The sequence below is a fragment of the Equus caballus genome, chromosome X, assembly GCF_041296265.1.
Source record: "Equus caballus isolate H_3958 breed thoroughbred chromosome X, TB-T2T, whole genome shotgun sequence".
In the NCBI taxonomy this organism is placed as follows: Eukaryota; Metazoa; Chordata; class Mammalia; order Perissodactyla; family Equidae; genus Equus; species Equus caballus.
This window is the reverse complement of record NC_091715.1, coordinates 119,432,657-119,450,388: the sequence shown is the minus strand read 5'-3', so window position 1 is coordinate 119,450,388 and position 17,732 is coordinate 119,432,657. Positions and strand designations below refer to the sequence as shown.

At 35.5% G+C, this 17,732-nt stretch overlaps 1 protein-coding gene across 23 annotated transcripts in view; it reads left to right on the top strand.

Annotated features, from left to right (window-relative positions):
• Positions 1-17,732, top strand: part of THOC2 (THO complex subunit 2) — a 104,173-nt gene that overhangs the window by 9,459 nt on the left and 76,982 nt on the right. For all 23 annotated transcript variants that reach the window (XR_011434856.1, XR_011434859.1, XR_011434855.1 and 20 more), the window contains 5 exons: positions 5,344-5,402; positions 10,061-10,152; positions 12,422-12,473; positions 16,601-16,671; positions 17,543-17,664. Coding sequence is in view for 17 of the 23 variants with exons in the window: in XM_014729159.3 (XP_014584645.1) it covers positions 5,344-5,402; positions 10,061-10,152; positions 12,422-12,473; positions 16,601-16,671; positions 17,543-17,664 (396 nt within the window). In the remaining 6 variants the exon portion in view is untranslated. The remainder of the gene's footprint in view (positions 1-5,343; positions 5,403-10,060; positions 10,153-12,421; positions 12,474-16,600; positions 16,672-17,542; positions 17,665-17,732) is intronic.

Sequence of the window (17,732 nt, the reverse complement as noted above, 5' to 3'; positions counted from 1 at the left end):
CGGAGCGCGCGAACTTAACCACTCGGCCACGAGGCCAGCCCCTTAAGAATTTTTTTTACAGCAGTTTTAGATTCAAAGAAAGATTGAGAGGAACGTACCCCCGTGCCTAATCACGCATAGCCTCTCCTGTTATCAACATTACCTACCAGAGTGGTACATTTGTTACAGTTGATGAACCCACGTTGACACATCATAATTATCCAAAATTCATAGTTTACCTTTGGCTTCACTTTTGATGTTGTACATTCTCTGGGTTTGGACAAATACATAATGACATCCATCCATCATGATAGTATCAGAGTGTTTTCACTGCCCTAAAAATCCTCTGTGCTCCACGTATTCATCCCTCCCAGCCCCTGGAAACCACTGATCTTTTTACTGTCTCCATAGTTTTGTCTTTTCCAGAATGTCATATAGTTGGAAACATACTATGTAGCCTCTTCAGATTGGCTTCTTTCACTTTGAAATATGCATTTAAGGTTTCTCCATGTCTTTTCATGGTTTGATAGCTGATTTCTGTTCAGTGCTGAATAATCCATTGTGTGGATGTACCAGTTTATTTATCCATTCACCTAATGAAGGACATCTTGGTTGCTTCCAAGTTTTGGCAGTTATGAATAAAGCTACTGTAAACATCTGTGTACCCATTTTTGTGTGGGCGTAAGTTTTCACCTCCTTTTGGTAAATACCAGGGAGTGGGATTGCTGGATTGTAAGACAAGAGTATTGTTTAGTTTTGTACGAAACCACCGAATTGTGTTCCACTGGGGCTGTACTATTTTGTATTCCCACCAGCAGTGATTGAGAGTTCCTGTTGTGCACATCCTCACCAACATTTGGTGTTGGCAGTGTTCTAGATTTTGGCCATTCTAATAGGTGTGCAGCAGTATCTCACTGTTTTAATTGCATTTCTCTGATGATGTGATGTTGAACATCTTTTCATATACCTGTTGGCCATTTGTATGTCTCCTTTGGAGAAATGTCTTGAAGTCCTTTGCGCATTTTTTTAAATCAGATTTTTCTTTTTGCTATTGAGTTGTAGATGTTCATTATAATTTTTGGTTGTTAACCCCTTATCAGATATATGATTTGCAAATGTTTTTCTTCCATTCCGTAGGTTGCCTTTTCATTCTGTTCATTGTTTCCTTTGCTGTGCACACAATTTTTAGTTTGATGTTCCACTTGTCTGTTTTTGCTTTTTTTTGCCTCTGCTTTTGTTATCCTATCCAGGAAATCATTGCCAAGACCAATGTCACGAAGCTTTCCCCTTATGTTTTTTCCTAGGGCTTTTAGAGTTTCACGTCTTACGTTTGTGTATTTATTTAATCCATTTTGAGTTGATTTTTGTGTATGGTGTAACATAAGTGTCCAATTTCATTCTTTTGCATGTGACTATCCATAATGGCTGTTGAACCTCTCTAGTGAATTTTTCGGTTCAGTTATTACATACTTTAGCTCCAAAATTTGTTTGGTTCTTTTTGTTGAAATTCTCATTTTGTTCATGCGTCTTTTTCCTGAGCTTGTTGAGTATATTTATGATGGTTATTTTAAATTCTTTGTCAGATAGTTCATATACCTCTAATTCTTTAGTGTCAGTTTCTAGAGACTTATTTTGTTCCTTTTATTGGGCCATTTTTCCTGTTTCTTTATGTTCCTTGTAATTTTGTGTTGGTATCATTGCTTTTGAAAAAATACTCTTCTCTCCCAGGCTTTGTGGACTGGCTTAGTACAGGGAAAGGCCTTTACCAATTAGCCTGGCTATAGATTCTGGGGGCCTCTCAAACCTTTTCTCTGGATATGTCTTCTCTGGACTTCTGTATGTAGATTCCAAATTAGAGGGATTTTCCAGTTTGTTTTTCTCAGAAGCTTGTACTCTCTTGCATCCTCTGGTGTCCATCTGTTGTACCATGGCTCCTCTGAAGCAGCAGCACACCACCCAGCTCTTTTTTGTTTTTAGTGGCCCCCAGGCAGCTAGAGTATGCTGGGTATCGTCAGCACCCTAAGTCAAGCTAGACAGAGACCAGTCCCTCAGGCCGTCCCCCAGAAAGCTGGAATATTGGACACACGCTCCAGTCTTCCCTTTCTCCCCTGAGGGAGAGGTTGCTGAGCTGTATTGTCTCTGTTCGCTGTACCGTGATTCTCTGGATCTGCAGCTTGCCACCCAGCTCTTTTTTGTTCTCAGCAGTCCCCAGGCACCTAGAGTATGTCAGGTCCCATCTGTGCTCCAAGATGTTCAAGAAAAAAACTAGTTCCTAGGGCAGCCACTCAACCCAAGTCAGAATGTTAGGTGTAAAGTCCAGTCTTCTCTTTCCCTCCCCAGAGAGAATCGGGAGCTGGGAGTTTCCTTCCAGTTGTGTGGTACTGTGTCAGGAGGAGGGACTGTGGTGAAAGGGTGTCATGAATTTTCTTGCTGGCTTTGATGCAGCTGGTTTAGTGCTTGCCTGGGGTGCAGGAACCTCTTAACTGGTTTCTGAATTTCTCATAAAGGGAATTGGTGTGTGTACTGTTGTGTAATCGGTGTTTCTATGGGAGGAAGGAAGGCCTGGGGCTTCCTATTCTGCCATCTTGCTGATGTCACTCCCATCAAGAACATTCTTAATTGAAACTGGCTTTTGCTTGCGAATGGTCATGAAAAATATAATGAAACAGTTTGGTGACATCTTACATGAGACTGGCTTTATTCTTTCCTTTGATTTCCTGATCATGAAGAATTCAGTAGGACAGTTTGGTGCTGCTGCCTTGATGCATGCTAAGGTGCCAGCAGCCTTACTGTACCTTCCTTTGCTTTTGAACTGTTAGTGAAAATGTCAATATAGCAAAAAAGGGAAACAAAGTCTTACTATTACGAACATAGTTTTGACCTTGCAGAACTCCAGAAAGTGTCTTGGGGATCAGGGCATGAACCGCACTCAAAATTGCTACTTTATCAAATTATAACAGTTCCCTTCTATTCCTGTTTTTCTAGAAGTCTTTTTTTAAAAAAATAGTGAATAGATGTTGGGTTTTGCCAAATGTCTTTTCTTTTTTTGCTCAGGAAGATTTGCCCTGAGCTAACATCTGTGCGAATCCTCCTCTATTTTGTATGTGGGTCGCCAACACAGCATGGCTGACAAACAGTGTAGGTCTGTGCCCAGGATCTGAACCCGGAAACCCAGGTTGCCTAGGTGGAGCACATCAAACTTAACTACTGCGCCCCTGGGCCAGCCCTCAGACGTCTTTTATGCATCTATTGGACTATCCTGTGATTTTATTTTATTTTTTTTGAGGAAGATTAGCCCTGAGCTAACATCTGCTGCCAATCCTCCTCTTTTTGCTGAGGAAGACTGGACCTGAGCTAACATCCATGCCCATCTTCCTGTACTTTGTATGTGGGATGCCTACCTCAGCATGGCTTGCCAAGTGGTGCCATGTCTGCACCCGGGATCTGAACCGGTGAACCTTGGGTTGCTGGGCTGGCCCCTATCCTGTGATTTTAAAAAGTCAATTTAATGTGGTGATTTAATTTGAACCAACTTTGTGTGTTTAGGATAACAGTCTTGATGTATTTAAATATTATTTTTCCATTTATTTATCTCTCTATATTTAATACTACACATATTTAAATACCATGGGACACTATTATTATTATTTCATTAATATTCATTTAGAATTACCCTTATGCTTACCACTTTTTTCCTCGTCATTTCTTGTTGCAATTACAAGGTTCTATCTGGGCTCATCTTTATCCTGCCTAAAGAAAGTCAAGCATTTCTTTTAGTGTGTGAACTCAGTTGTTGTTTATCTGAAGTTCAGTCCTTATTTTGCCTTTTCTTAGAACCACATTTTTTGAGTATAGAATTTTAAGTTGGCAGATAGTTTATTTTAGCATGTTGAATGTGTCTTTCAGCTGTCTCTGGCATTCAGTGTTCTTGTTGCGAAGTTTTGAAGATAGTAGTCTTTTTTTTTCTCAGGTGCATAAATGATTTTGTCTTTGGTTTTCTGTAGCTTTACTGTGATGTGCTCAGATATGAATTTCACTTCGGTTCTGGAAAACTGAATTCCTAGCTATTATTTCTTCAAATAGTGCTTTTGTCCTGTTCTCTCTCTTCTTTCTGGAATTTCCAATTAAGAATACCTCTTTTCACTGTATCCTGTGTATCTGTTCTTTGCTGTATTTAGATTAATTCAAAATACAGCAAATATTTTTCTCAATTTTTTGTTCTTAAACTTTATTATTGGAAAAAACCTCAAACAGATGAGAAAGTAGGAAACTAGTATAATAGCCCCCCAGTGAAATCATCCCCCAGCTCCAATAGTTATCGACTGCCGGCTAGTCTTGTTTCATCTATAACTCTACCCATTTTCCCATTCTATTAAAGTAAATATTATTTCATCTGTAAATATTTCAGCATCTATCTCTTAAAGATAGTCTTTATAAAATATCCCAATTCACTCATAAATGTAAATTTTTAAAATAATTGTTTGGGGCCAGCCCAGTGGTGCCATGATTAAGTTTGCATGTTCTGCTTCAGCGGCCAGGGGTTCACCAGTTCGGATTCCTGGTGCAGACATGGCACTGTTTGTCTAAGCCATGCTGTGGCAGGCGTACCACATATAAAGTGGAGGAAGATGGGCACGGATGTTAGCTCAGGGCCAGTCTTCCTCAGCAAAAAGAGGAGGGTTGGCAGCAGATGTTAGCTCAGGGCTAATCTTCCTCAAAAAAATAAAATGAAATAATTGTACGATACAAGTAAGGATCCATACATTGTGATTGACATATGTCTTTTTTACCCTGAGGAACCCCCACCATCTTTTATTTCTCTTTGCAATATATTTGTTGAAGAGACTGGGTCATTGTCCTGTAGAGTTTCCCATAGTGTATTTAGGTTCATGGTTTTTTTTTTTTTTTTAAAGACAACTTCGTTATGTGGGTGGTGTATTCTTTCATCTGGATCAGGAGGCACATAATGTGTGATTGTCTCTTCTTGCGATGTGAACAACCATTGATAGATGGCTAGATCTTTTAATTTATTAGGGATCTTAAAATGGTGATGTTCTGATTCTAACATTCCTTCTTTATTAACTGAAATACTTTAATACAGAGACATTTCTTATCAACTGTTGGTTCATATATGAAAGGCAGAATAAGTGCCTGATTTTTATTCTTTTATCTACCAGTTTTCAAAATAATGAATCGATTCACTAGCATCCTTCAGTTCTGACCAATTAGTTTTAAGGCTTGTTTTATTCTCATTATAAACTAATGGATTTAAACATATTTGATAAATTTCCGGATATTTTTGATTGTTATAATTTGCTCTGTTAGGATTGGAAATTAATACAGATTATTTCTGTTTTATTCTAGTTTGCATTTATGTCGGATTCTCAGTGAAAATAAAAGCCATGATAGTTCAACTAATAGAGGTAAGACTTTTAAAAGTATCATAGCTATTATTTTTGGCCTGGTCAAAATGTAATAAATATCCTGTTTTCCATTAAATTGTAATGAATGAAAATAAAAGGTATAGGATAGTTTACATTATATAAAGCTTTTATGTGAATATATTACAGTTAGGATTAAAACTGTACTTAGAGTAAGACTTTACATCTCTAATACGGATATTATTTGACCTACATAATAGTCAGAGGATGTTGCTTGGCTTTATTGTGACATGGCAATTTAGCTAAATTTTAGCAGTTGCTAGCTGTATTAAAAATTACACAGACTAGCTATCAATCTTAAACAGAAGAGAAAAGCTAGCATGAAAAGAAAACCTATTCTGATCTTGTTTGCACTAGGAAATTTCCAGAAACTGAGGTTCAGTGTTTTTACTAAAGCTGGTTATGTTTAGGTGGTATCTGGGGATCTTGTTAAAGGCAGTTGTCATGGAAAACGTTAGAAGCAAAGGAGTTGTTTACTGCATATCACAGATATGATTTATTAAGTAAAATGTTATGTAGTTAAACAGCATGTAAATGTTCCATTTTTTTAAATTTTAAAGGATTTTACTATTTAACATTCATTGATTTAAAATTAGGCATATTGATTTACAAAAGGAGGGGAAGCAAAAGCAATTATGTATAGCAAGTTTAAAGCATTTTCATATGTATCTTTCACTGGGAGTAGAACCCATAACATTTTATTCAATCTGGAAAAAATAATTTATAACCAATATTCTATTTTAAATAAGAAATTAGATAAAATTCATTGTAGCTATTTAAATTATGCCTTTGTGAATAGAAGATTAAGAATAGAATGTTTTCTATAGAAAAGTTTACTTTTGCTTTATCAAAAATTAAATATTAATATGAGAGTATATATTTTTTAAAAGAACATTTAGATTTTTGAGTGGAAAGCATTTTTTAACAAATGAATGAACCATTTTTTTCCTATCATTTGAATAAGACCTGTTTGAAAACTTAGCATTCCTAGCCTGCATTCAGTTATTTTCCAATTCATCCCACTTATAAAATTGCATGATTATTCATAAAGATTTCTGAGGTTGATATAATGCTTTCTTTTTTGAATAGGTCAGTTGACTGCTAGATGTGTAAGAAAATTAAAAAAAAGACTCCTTTCTTTTTTTTTTTTTTTAAAGATTTTATTTTTTCCTTTTTCTCCCCAAAGCCCCCCAGTACATAGTTGCATACTCTTCGTTGTGGGTCCCTCTAGCCGTAGCATGTGGGATGCTGCCTCAGCGTGGTTCGATGAGCAGTGCCATGTCCGTGCCCAGGATTTGAACCAACGAAACACTGGGCCGCCTGCAGCGGAGCGCACAGACTTAACCACTCGGCCACGGGGCCAGCCCCAAAAAGACTCCTTTCTAAAAGCCCTTGGATTCTTAATTTTTTTTCTTCCCCAGATTTAAAGCAAGGTTTTAACTTCTCAGTTAACCTTGATCTTGTTTGCAGTTGAAACCTTAAGTGGATAAATAAGAGAAAGAATTCTCAGAAAAACTATGAATAGCGTAGGCTAGGGTGATTACTCTCAGTTTTAAATGGGACTTTGTGTATCTTTAATAACTATCAGATAATTGTTAATTTGCACAATTGTTCTGATTCACATATGAAACCAAAAATAGTTATGAATGTGGCCTCCTTGACTGAGTTGTCAGTGCTGTCTTTCGCTTGCCCTTGCCTACTTCCTCAACGCATAGACTCTTTGACTGGTGTCTGCCAACAGTCAAGCTTTGGTCTAGGGGCCCCAGTTAGTAGTCCATGCAGAAAGCTGACTGAATGTCATTTCTTTAGAATTTCCTTTGTTCTGTCTCAGGGGAATTGAGTTTGGGTAGTGTTCCCTCTGACATTTCCCTTTCTGCTTCTCCCTAGAATTGATTTCATTTCAGGCAGGCAGTTTCCCTTGCACACACTACTTCTACTTGTTCTTTTTATAAGTCCTTTCCCCCCAATAAAATGACATTGTAATGAGGGCTGATGAAGATGAGTAGTCTTAGTGATATTTGACATAACCAAGAACTGGTGTCTTTAACCTTCAAATCATTCAAATCCTGCAAAGAACATTTAAGAATCTCTAGAAGTCCCTGTTACTTGTGGCTGTTTTTAAGACTGCTTTTTCTGAAATGTTAGCATTAAGATAAAATCTTTTATATATTTTATAGTGCGTAATTATAAGGGTTGTAAGTTTTCTTCCCTGTTGTAAATGTGAAGTTTTTCAACTTTAGTATGGATTTTACAGGATTTTGTGGGGCTGGCTTTGGTAGTCTTAAGGCACCATTTACTGTTTCTATGGATGGAATACAATAGGAGTTCCTAATCACTTAAATGGGCATTTAAATAACACGTGAATTGGGGACCATCTTTGTTACTTTGTGGATTACATTGTGATTGTTTTTATGTCACTTAGTGTCAGCAAAATGATCTGGGCCATTTGTTCTCTATTTTAATCTCCTTCAGTGATTAAGATTAGAATTCCCTCAGCCCCTATGAGCCCATATTCTTATGGGAATTTAGTTTATGATGCTCAGCTGTTTTGTCCTTCTAAGAGTGATTGCTTTTTAAAAATCGTAGTTATCTGGATAACTTTAAATGAGTATTATTTGTCGTAAAAGCATTTTATTAATGGAAATTGAAAGCATGAAATTGACCTCATATTCCTACCCTACTAACAAATAGATATTTTTTCTTTGCATTTTAGCTTTTATATAGTTTATTATAAGCATAATGAAGGCATATTTGTGAAAAAGGTAGAATATATTTAGTCAGTTCTTCATAAGGAATTGGGGTAATCTGACTATATTTCTTTAGCAAATAATTCAATGGACAAATTTGTTTCATTGTAAAATACTATTTTCATTGTTTAAGGGGGAATTGATTTTTTTATGCTCCTTTTTGGTGACTAGTAGTCAAACCAAGGGGGAAGATTTTTAAATATTTGATTTTTTGCTTGCTATTTTGCTCTAAAAGATTTTTGATTCCCCTCAAAAGGGAATTATAAGTTGACTTTATTTTACATTAATGTTTTTAGAGCTACCTGTTTTTCTTTTTTTTCCCTTTTATTTTATTTTATTTTTTTTATTGAGTTAATGATAGGTTACAATCTTGTGAAATTTCAGTTGTACATTAATGTTTGTCATTCGTGTTGTAGGTGCACCACTTCACCCTTTGTGCCCACCCCCCACCCCACCTTTCCCCTGGTATCCACTAAACTGTTCTTAGTCCACATTTTTAAATTCCTCATATGAGTGGAGTCATACACAGATTATCCTTCTCTAGCTGGCTTATTTCACTTAACATAATTCCCTCAAGGTCCATCCATGTTATTGCAAATGGAATGATTTTGTTCTGTTTTGCAACTGAGTAGTATTCCATTGTATATATGTACCACATCTTCTTTATCCATTCGTCTGTTCATGGGCACTTAGGTTGCTTCCATGTCTTTGCTATTGTAGATAATGCTGCAATGAACATTGGGGTACATAGGACTTTTGGGATTGCTGACTTCAAGTAGAGCTACCTGTTTTTCTACTTTTTTTTTTTTTTTTTTTTTTTTAAAGATTTTATTTTTTCCTTTTTCTCCCCAAAGCCCCCGGTACATAGTTGTATATTCTTCGTTGTGGGTTCTTCTAGTTGTGGTATGTGGGACGCTGCCTCAGCGTGGTTTGATGAGCAGTGCCATGTCCGCGCCCAGGATTCGAACCAACGAAACACTGGGCCGCCTGCAGCGGAGCGCGCGAACTTAACCACTCGGCCACGGGGCCAGCCCCTTGTTTTTCTACTTTTAATGAGAAGGAGGAGGTAAAGGTTTAGGGTATGGGACAAAAGAAAAGGATGACTGGAGGGAGGTGTTCACCTGACCATTAACTCCTTCCTGCCCCAAAATATTTCTTCTCCAGGAAAGGGGACTATCCTAATTAATAGTGAATGAGACAACTTGTGGTTGACAGTTCTCATAGAACTGCCGTTTTATGTATGTGTGTACCTATGTAATTATTTTAGTTTGAATTCTGATGGAAATAAAGGTAAAAGAGAGATTTAGATTTGGGGAGAAATTTCTCTGACAGTAGGATATGGATAAGACTTGATTTTATATTTACTGCTATTCCTTACCTGTTGTCAGTGTAGCCCCGAGATTGAATTGACTATAATCTGAATATATTTAGAAAGCTGTGAAATCTGCTGGTGAGAGGAATGGTTTATTTAGCTTATATCCACTTGCTGGAGTTCTATGCAGTCATTGAAAATAATTTTGGAGACTTTGGCAACATGAGAAAATGCTTTCAAAAGTGTTCGTGGGGGAATCAGAATACCAAATGATGTGAACTGTGAATAGAAATATGTAAAATATGTAGACTTATAGAAAAAGAGTGGAAGGAAATGCCCAAGCAGTAATCTTGTAGTAGTGGAGTCAAAGTTAACTTTTTTCTACTCTTTTAGTATTCTGTTTTTGTGAAAATAAAAGGAAAAAATCTGTTAGAGAAAAGCGGTAGAAGTATATTTCTCTTATCCTTATTGATGTTTATAATAATTCTGAGAAGTAGGACATATATGGATCTTTACCCGGAGGGTCTGTCTTTCATGTTCAAGAGACTGTGTCCTTACACTCTTTCTTTTATGTTCAACAGATTTCCAGCAAGCTCTGTATGAATTGTCATACCATGTCATTAAAGGAAATCTAAAGCATGAACAGGCATCTAATGTTCTTAATGACATTAGTGTAAGTATGTATATATGTTTTTAAATTTAATAATGGTTAACATTTTTTTGCCTTTGATACAAAGATCCCTGAAGTATATAACTTGCATTTCATCTTATTCAAAATTATAGTAGTGAATGTTTTAAGGTAATATTGGTAAGCCATTGTTGCTAGACAGAAATAAAGATATTTTAATTTTTTTGTCTGGTTATGAGTAAAGCAGAAAATGTTAGGTAACCTGAGAGGGCAAAAAACAAAAGCCTGCATTGTAATGAAATCAAGGTATACTTAATTAAAAATGCTCTATGAAAAATAATTTGGCTAGAATATTTTTCTCCCAATATAACACACCAAGGTACTTTTTTTTGTTTGTGGTTATGTTTAGAAATTAAATATATTTTTAAAATTGAGGATTAGATTATTTTAAATTGGGGTTACATAGCTGTAAAGTTCACTTGATGCCAATTTTCATGTGTTTGCTGTTTGTTTTAGAAAATAGTAACTAGATTTTTTCCTAACCTTTAAGTGGTTATTCTGTTTTCCTCTTTTATAACAGAATTTAAATTAGATTCAGGCCAGATACTTTTCTCATGGTTGTTTGGTATTTGAATTGAAGGATGAGCTCTCACATTGTAAGGGTGTTTATTGTAAACTGGTAGTTAAGTTTTAGTTTCTACGAGTGGTGTATTATTCTTTATTATTAGGCTGGATTTTAAACTTGTATAAATAAAAATATCTGCCCAGTTGAGACCAGCTTTCTTAATAAGTATTATTGAGATGGGACCTGGAGCTTCTTGATATCAGTATGAATTTCCCCTGTGCTGCTTTAAGCTTCTTGTAGCCTTTTTTTGTTAGGGTAGGTAATCTCCTTTGTATGATTTTTATGCTTTCCTGAGGATGGTCTTAAACAACTTCTGTGTTTAGCTGTTGTGATTTTTCCCCCCCATCATACTGAGATGTATTTGAGCAGTAGGGTTTCAATATGAGTTTCTCTTTTATTCCTAAACTGTCTCTATCTGATAAGAGCAGCATTAGTTCATGTTGGAGTACTCTGTTTCTTCAACAACTAGTATTCCATGTTTGAAAACTCTTGTCTTGCCTTATTATTTCTGATCAGATAGCCTGAGTACTTGCATTCAGGAAGGCATAGCCAAAGTTCATAGCCCTTAAGAAACTAGAGACCAAAGTCTAGTCACCAATTAAGGTTATTTCATTTTTTATATTGGGCATTGGTATAGGGTTTAGTGTGTTTATGGAATTTGATTCTAATGCTTTTCTCATTTATTGAAAATGAGTAGTCGAAACAAAGTTAATGTATATTTGGTTCTTACTTAGCTTCCCCTTTCCTTTGAAGTCCTTAGTGATGTATATACTTCTGCAACTTGATTGTCTTTATCCTGGCTTTCTCATAGTCCCATATCACACTGTCCTATATCTTAGCCACAGAAGCATATCTTGCGTGTCTGTTACAGCTGCCAGTTTTTTCTTTAGAATTCTATTTCTTTCCTTTAGTCTCTGAAAATAGGCTAATTCTAAGGTTGCTGTAGTGCCAGCAAACTAATTGCAATAATTGAACTATGATCCTTACTAATGGAAAACGGCTCTGAAATTGGGCATGGGGAGTGGGAAGTCAGGAGAGAAACCTAGAATAAATGCTGAACTTTTCTTCCAGAAATGAGGGGAGAATTTTGGGTCACTTTCTCCAAAGGCTGCAAACATCAGTGCATAAAGAAAATATTGATTGATTTTTGGTAATTATTTTCATCTTCAGAGAATCTTGAGTTATGGAACAACAGCTTGTAATTGTTTTTGTATGTTTTTAGATTTCTGTTTTTCTGATACCACTATGATTTTTGCATAGATCAGTGTTGACTCAGGCATGAGCACAACATTTAAAGTTTGGGATGAAAAATGTACCTTTTTAACAGTCTTGCTTTAGGTAGGTGTGAGGTATTCCAAATTCCAGTGGTTTCTAACATGAAATTTCATTGGAAAAATGTTACTCATTTGTGCTCTTTAATATTTCCTGAGGTTTTTGTTTAGGTTTCTGTTTTTTATCAAGTTATTTCATGGTAGACATATAGACATTTTTTTTTTTCCTAACCATTCTCTCCCTCTTTTTATTTTCTCTATATTATGAAACTTGAAGGATTTTATTATTTGTTAACATAATGGTGTTGGGGTTTTGTTAGTTTTTAAGTTTTACTGAAGAGTGTTAATTCTGAAACCATAATACTTGCTGGTGTGCTTTTCTAGTATTTACTATGAATAATTATATTTTTAAAACTAGGAATTTCGTGAGGATATGCCCTCCATTCTTGCTGACGTATTCTGCATATTAGGTAGGTATTAGGCCTTTATTTCACCTGTAAAAAGTGCCATTTGGTAAATTAATACACTATGTTAAATAAAATGTTGCCTTTCAAACTAAGTATTTTACAAATGTACTACTAATGTTTCTACAAATCTAGAATATATGTTTTTTTGCTTTATGGAAAATATAGAATTGTAAGTCAAATGTGAGTATAATCACTGTTTATAAACTAACTTTAGATAGTTTATAATTCAAATAGTTTGAGTTTTTCAAAATATATCTTTATATAAAATTGAGCTAAATTAAGTCATTTCAAGTAAAAAACCCAAGTTTTTTCAAGTTAGTCTGAGTTAGTCAGATTTTAGTAACCACATAATTAATTACTCTTATTCAGTGCACGTTATCAATGAATGTCAGAATCTCCAACATGACACTCAACAGATATCTAATTTGCCACTGTACTATTTTGATTCTTCTTAAATTTAGAAAGAGCAAGAAGAGTCAAAGTAATGAAAAGTACTTTTGTTTTGAGGATGAGAAACCAGCTTTGGAAATAACTTCTCTATTTGTCCAGAATAAGTAAGAATTCATGCAAGATAAAGGACTATATCTTTGTCTTAGAACAAAAGGTAGTGTCCCTCCATGGGAAGCATGGATTTAAAAATAATGTATATTGTACGTTTATTTCTCTAATTTTAGATCTGAATTAAAATAACTTTGAACACAGTTTTTCTCATCAGTCTTATGCTTTATATAACTTTGATCTAATAGAAGACATTACCAGACCTTATAATACTCACTGTAAAATAAAACTTATCCCTCTGAGAGTTAGTCAAGCTGGAATGAATTATGTTAGCTCATTAATCTTAATTCCTAGAATTAGATAGGTACTTAAATGTCTTATGGAGAGTCTGGAATTTGATCTCAACAAGTCTAAATGCCTGGTGCTTGATCCTTTAGGGCATTTAAGATTTCTTAACAGCAGTAATGCTGGGAACAGGCCAAAATGTATGTGAACTGTGAGTGATAAATGAAAAGAGCCAGACCATCGATGGAGTGACCATATGTCCCAGTTTTGTTTTCTTTTCCCTGGCATAATTGTTAATAGTGCCTTCTTTCAATCTTAAAACTGTCCTGGTTTGGATGAATAAGTAGACGTTCATGCTATCTGTTGGATTGATTGATTTATACCAACAACAACAAAAAACGTATTAAGCTTAATTTTTAAAGTAGGCACTAAAGATGATATGTTACAAATAAATACAACATGAAACAAGTTTCAATTAAAAAAATTGTTTTTACTTTAAGTTTGTAAGACTGAAAGAGGGTGATTTGTAGGTAACACTTTTGTGAAAGCTGTTCCTTGATAGCGTCAGGAGTCTATTTTATGTTTTACTTTGGGTAATCATCAAATTTTCAGCTTGCTAGTAAGTTCTAGTAATTTCTTTATTGGCTTATTTATTTAGGATGTATTTTCTCTTCATAGTTATTTAGTAATATGAATTATTGTTACAAGTCATTGCTCTTTACTAGCAGCATCGATTCATGAAGATGATGTTTGATTACTCTCGGGAAATTTTTTTAGCCTATCCAGTTCATTTTTACAAGCAAGATTAGGACGGCAAACTTGGAAAGAAAATTTCCCTCACCTCCCCCTTTATTCACCCACCCCTACCCTTGGCAGAAAGAAAAAATGATCTAAGGGTGACCCCAGACCAAGATAGGGAAATAGGAGTAAGAACGTGAGCTATCTCTAATAATGATGATGATAATGATGATAATAGTAATAATTATGTAGGTGCCATTGCTTGAGCATCTTCTATGTTCTGGGCATTGTATTAAGCATTTAATTTCATTTTAATCCTCACAGCGACTTCTGTAAGGTAGGTGTACAGATCAGAAAATTGAAGCTCAGGGAAGTGATTTTTCAAGGCCACACAAGCCAGTAAGGCAGGGTTTGAACCTGGGTCTTTATGGTTCCAGAGCCCATGATCTTTTTACTACATCATGTTGTCTTTCTAATATTTTAGCAATTATAAGACAAATCAATGCTATACTTTCCTGGTTAAGATAGCAGTTTTCTTTAAACAACTATAATTTTCTTTTCTAAGAGTGAGGGGGCCTGAGAGCTATATTAACTTGAAAGGGGGAGTCTGATGTAGGACCTCTGAGCTGGGATGGGTGGTTGGTGATACTGGGGCCTAGAGTTGGAAATGGCTGGGGGCTTTTTAGTAAAATCATAGGGGAAATTAAAGAGAACTTATTAGGTACTGATTCAGGGTTGAGGAGTCAGGGATAGTGAATGAATTTATTAGAATGGTTTCGTGAGTTAGGACGAAAAGAATAAAGAAAACAGGGAAAGCATCATTGGGATAATAGAGTCCTGTATTGATTGTTGAGATAGTTCAGCTAAGAAATTTACTGAGGTCCTATTAAGCATTTTCTAACATGATCAGAACCCAGAGAATGATATCTTAATCAGGTTAGATGGCTAAGAGGAGAGCAGACTTGACTTGAAGAGGATGAACCTGTTACCCAGCTGCTTTGATCTTAGGGACCTTGAGGGTAGAACTTAGGGACTTTAGAGCCTTGGAGAGTAGATAGATATTGGTTATAAGAATGGGCCCAGTTTAGTCCCGACCCCTCAAGATCAGTATCCTTGAAGTCCTAGGCTGAGGAGGGAACAGAAGACCAGATAAGGCGGAGACAACTAGGAGTCCTTGGAAGGGATTGATGAGATATACACAGATTAAAAGTTTTACTGAGAGATTGAGATATTACTGTAATTTACATTGCATAAATTATACCCTGGAATTCCTTTAATACACTTGAACTGACTGTGTGCTTAGCTGTAGTGGCCAAGATATTGGGAAATGGCACTGTCCAAAAAGGGAAAGTGGCGAAGGGCCAGGAAACTGTGGAGATGTTTGAAGATAAGTCCCCTTCTCTTTTGATTCTCAGTCGTGGCAATAGAAAGGAAACTGAAGCAAAGCAGTGGTAGGACGTCTGTTTGGGGAGAACCCTAGAACCCTGTGAGGACAGTTTTTACTACATCACTAAAATTGATGCCTCTTTTTATAGCACATTCTAAATTATGAGTTGACTTTAAAAATAGGATAATAGTATGCAGTCAATTCAAGCAATAATCCTGAGATCAACCTTGTATTTCTGCCAATCCTGGGTGAAATTTTTGATGCTTGGCATTTAGAGCTTATTGTTTTATTTCCTCCATACTTCAGATCATAAAAATTGTTTGACAAATTTTCTGAATAATTTACTGAAACTCTAGGAGGCCTCAGTTTTTTAAAATATTTCAGTAGGAAGAAAATGAAAATCTTGAATAAATTTTATTTGCTAACTAGAATTCAAAATAGGATGTTAAAAATACCTTTTAAGGGGCTGGCCCGGTGGCGTAGCCGTTAAGTTTGCACATTCTGCTTCGGTGGCCCGGGATTTGCTGGTTTGGATCCCGGGTGCAGACCTATGCACTGCTTGGCAAGCCATGCTGTGGCAGGCATCCCACATATAAAACAGAGGAAGATGGGCATGGATGTTAGCTCAGGGCCAGTCTTCCTCAGCAAAAAGAGGAGGATTGGCAGCAGATGTTAGCTCAGAGCTAATCTTCCTCAAAAAAAAAAAAATCTTTTAATACTGTCTTTTCATAGAGTTGGTGGCTCTGGTACCGTGGTGGTCAAGGTCAAGGGTTTGATCTTCACAAGTAATAAGATCTTTAGTGTTAGAAGAGATCTTTGTTGTTTCCCAGTTCGACTTTCTGCCTAAGGAAGGAATCTCCTCTTTAGCATCTCTGTCGTGTAGTCGTTTAAACTTTGCTTGAATATTTCCATTTGTGAAAACAGTACTTTTTTGAAGCTTTGTTCCTTCCAGTGCCATAGTACATAGCTCCTGTGTAATCAACTTACCATTTTATGGACATCCCGTTGGTCACAGGGTCAGTCTCCAGTACTAGGAGAAATTAATTCTAAGCATTCATATGCATATGAAGGACAGGTCATGCTTACCCCATAGTTCTAAATTTTTTTCCAGATTCAGAATGAGGCATTTTAAAATTAGCTAGTTTTAAAGAAATTAAGTATCTTATTAGATAGTCTAGAAAAATCACTCAAACTTTCACCTTTTTTTCTTTCGTCATTACAGATATTGAGACAAATTGTTTAGAAGAAAAAAGCAAGAGAGACTATTTTACACAATTGGTATTAGCATGTTTGGTAAGTTTTAAAAAACGCTTTCCTTTTCCAAATTTTACGTTGAACAGTTGTAATCACCGTTTATTGTGTTAATGGAGGAAGATATTGATATCAGTTGACTATTCATTGTAAGTTGAGATTTGGGTTTTGAAACAGAATGCTTTATAAAATTAGACACGCTAATTATTTCTATGAAATAGGCATGCTACCATATCACTTAACCTATCTATACATATAAAACCTTAGGTGATATTCCTGACCTAGTAAGTTCCTAACTAAGGAAAGAAGGTAAGCATCTATCAAGTGAGTAGAAATGATGTGGACAACTTTGAACAGTTTCTCATAAACTCTTTATTAGGCAAGGAGAAAAAGAATGGAGGTAGTTTAAAAATAATAAATTCTGGAACTTGTCATAATCATTGTCTAGTAAACCATTTTATGTTCATAAATTTAGAACCAAGGAGAAAAGCCATTACTCAGACCTGGAAGAATGTCCTTGTCTTTGCTGTACTAGAATTTGACTTAAACAGTAGAAACCAAAGAAGGATGAAGTGCTGTATTATCTTAAAGAAGATTCAGTTGATAGACTCAATTTTAATCAGGATTTCATTAGTAGTTCTTGTCGTTTTTAGGCTGGGGACAGCATGCATATAATTTTTTAGTAAGTTTTTTTAAAGAGCTATATGTTATATTTTTCAATATTTGGAGAATCACCACTTTTGTTAAATTGAAGTTCCAAGCCTTTTTATAGATTATAAATTGTGTGTGTGTGTATTTATATAAAATGTGATTTTAATGTTCTTACTTGGGAAAATTATTTTGAATATATTTCAGATTGTGGATGCATAGTTGGAATGCTAAAATAAATGGCTTTTAATATTTTTTAATACAGTATTTAGTTTCAGACACAGTTCTAAAGGAACGCCTGGATCCAGAAACATTGGAATCATTAGGACTTATCAAACAATCACAGCAATTCAATCAAAAGTCAGTTAAAATCAAGACAAAACTCTTGTAAGTACATGTATGTTTCTGTTGTAGATCATGTACCTGAGTATGTTGTTTAGTATTATTTTGAATAC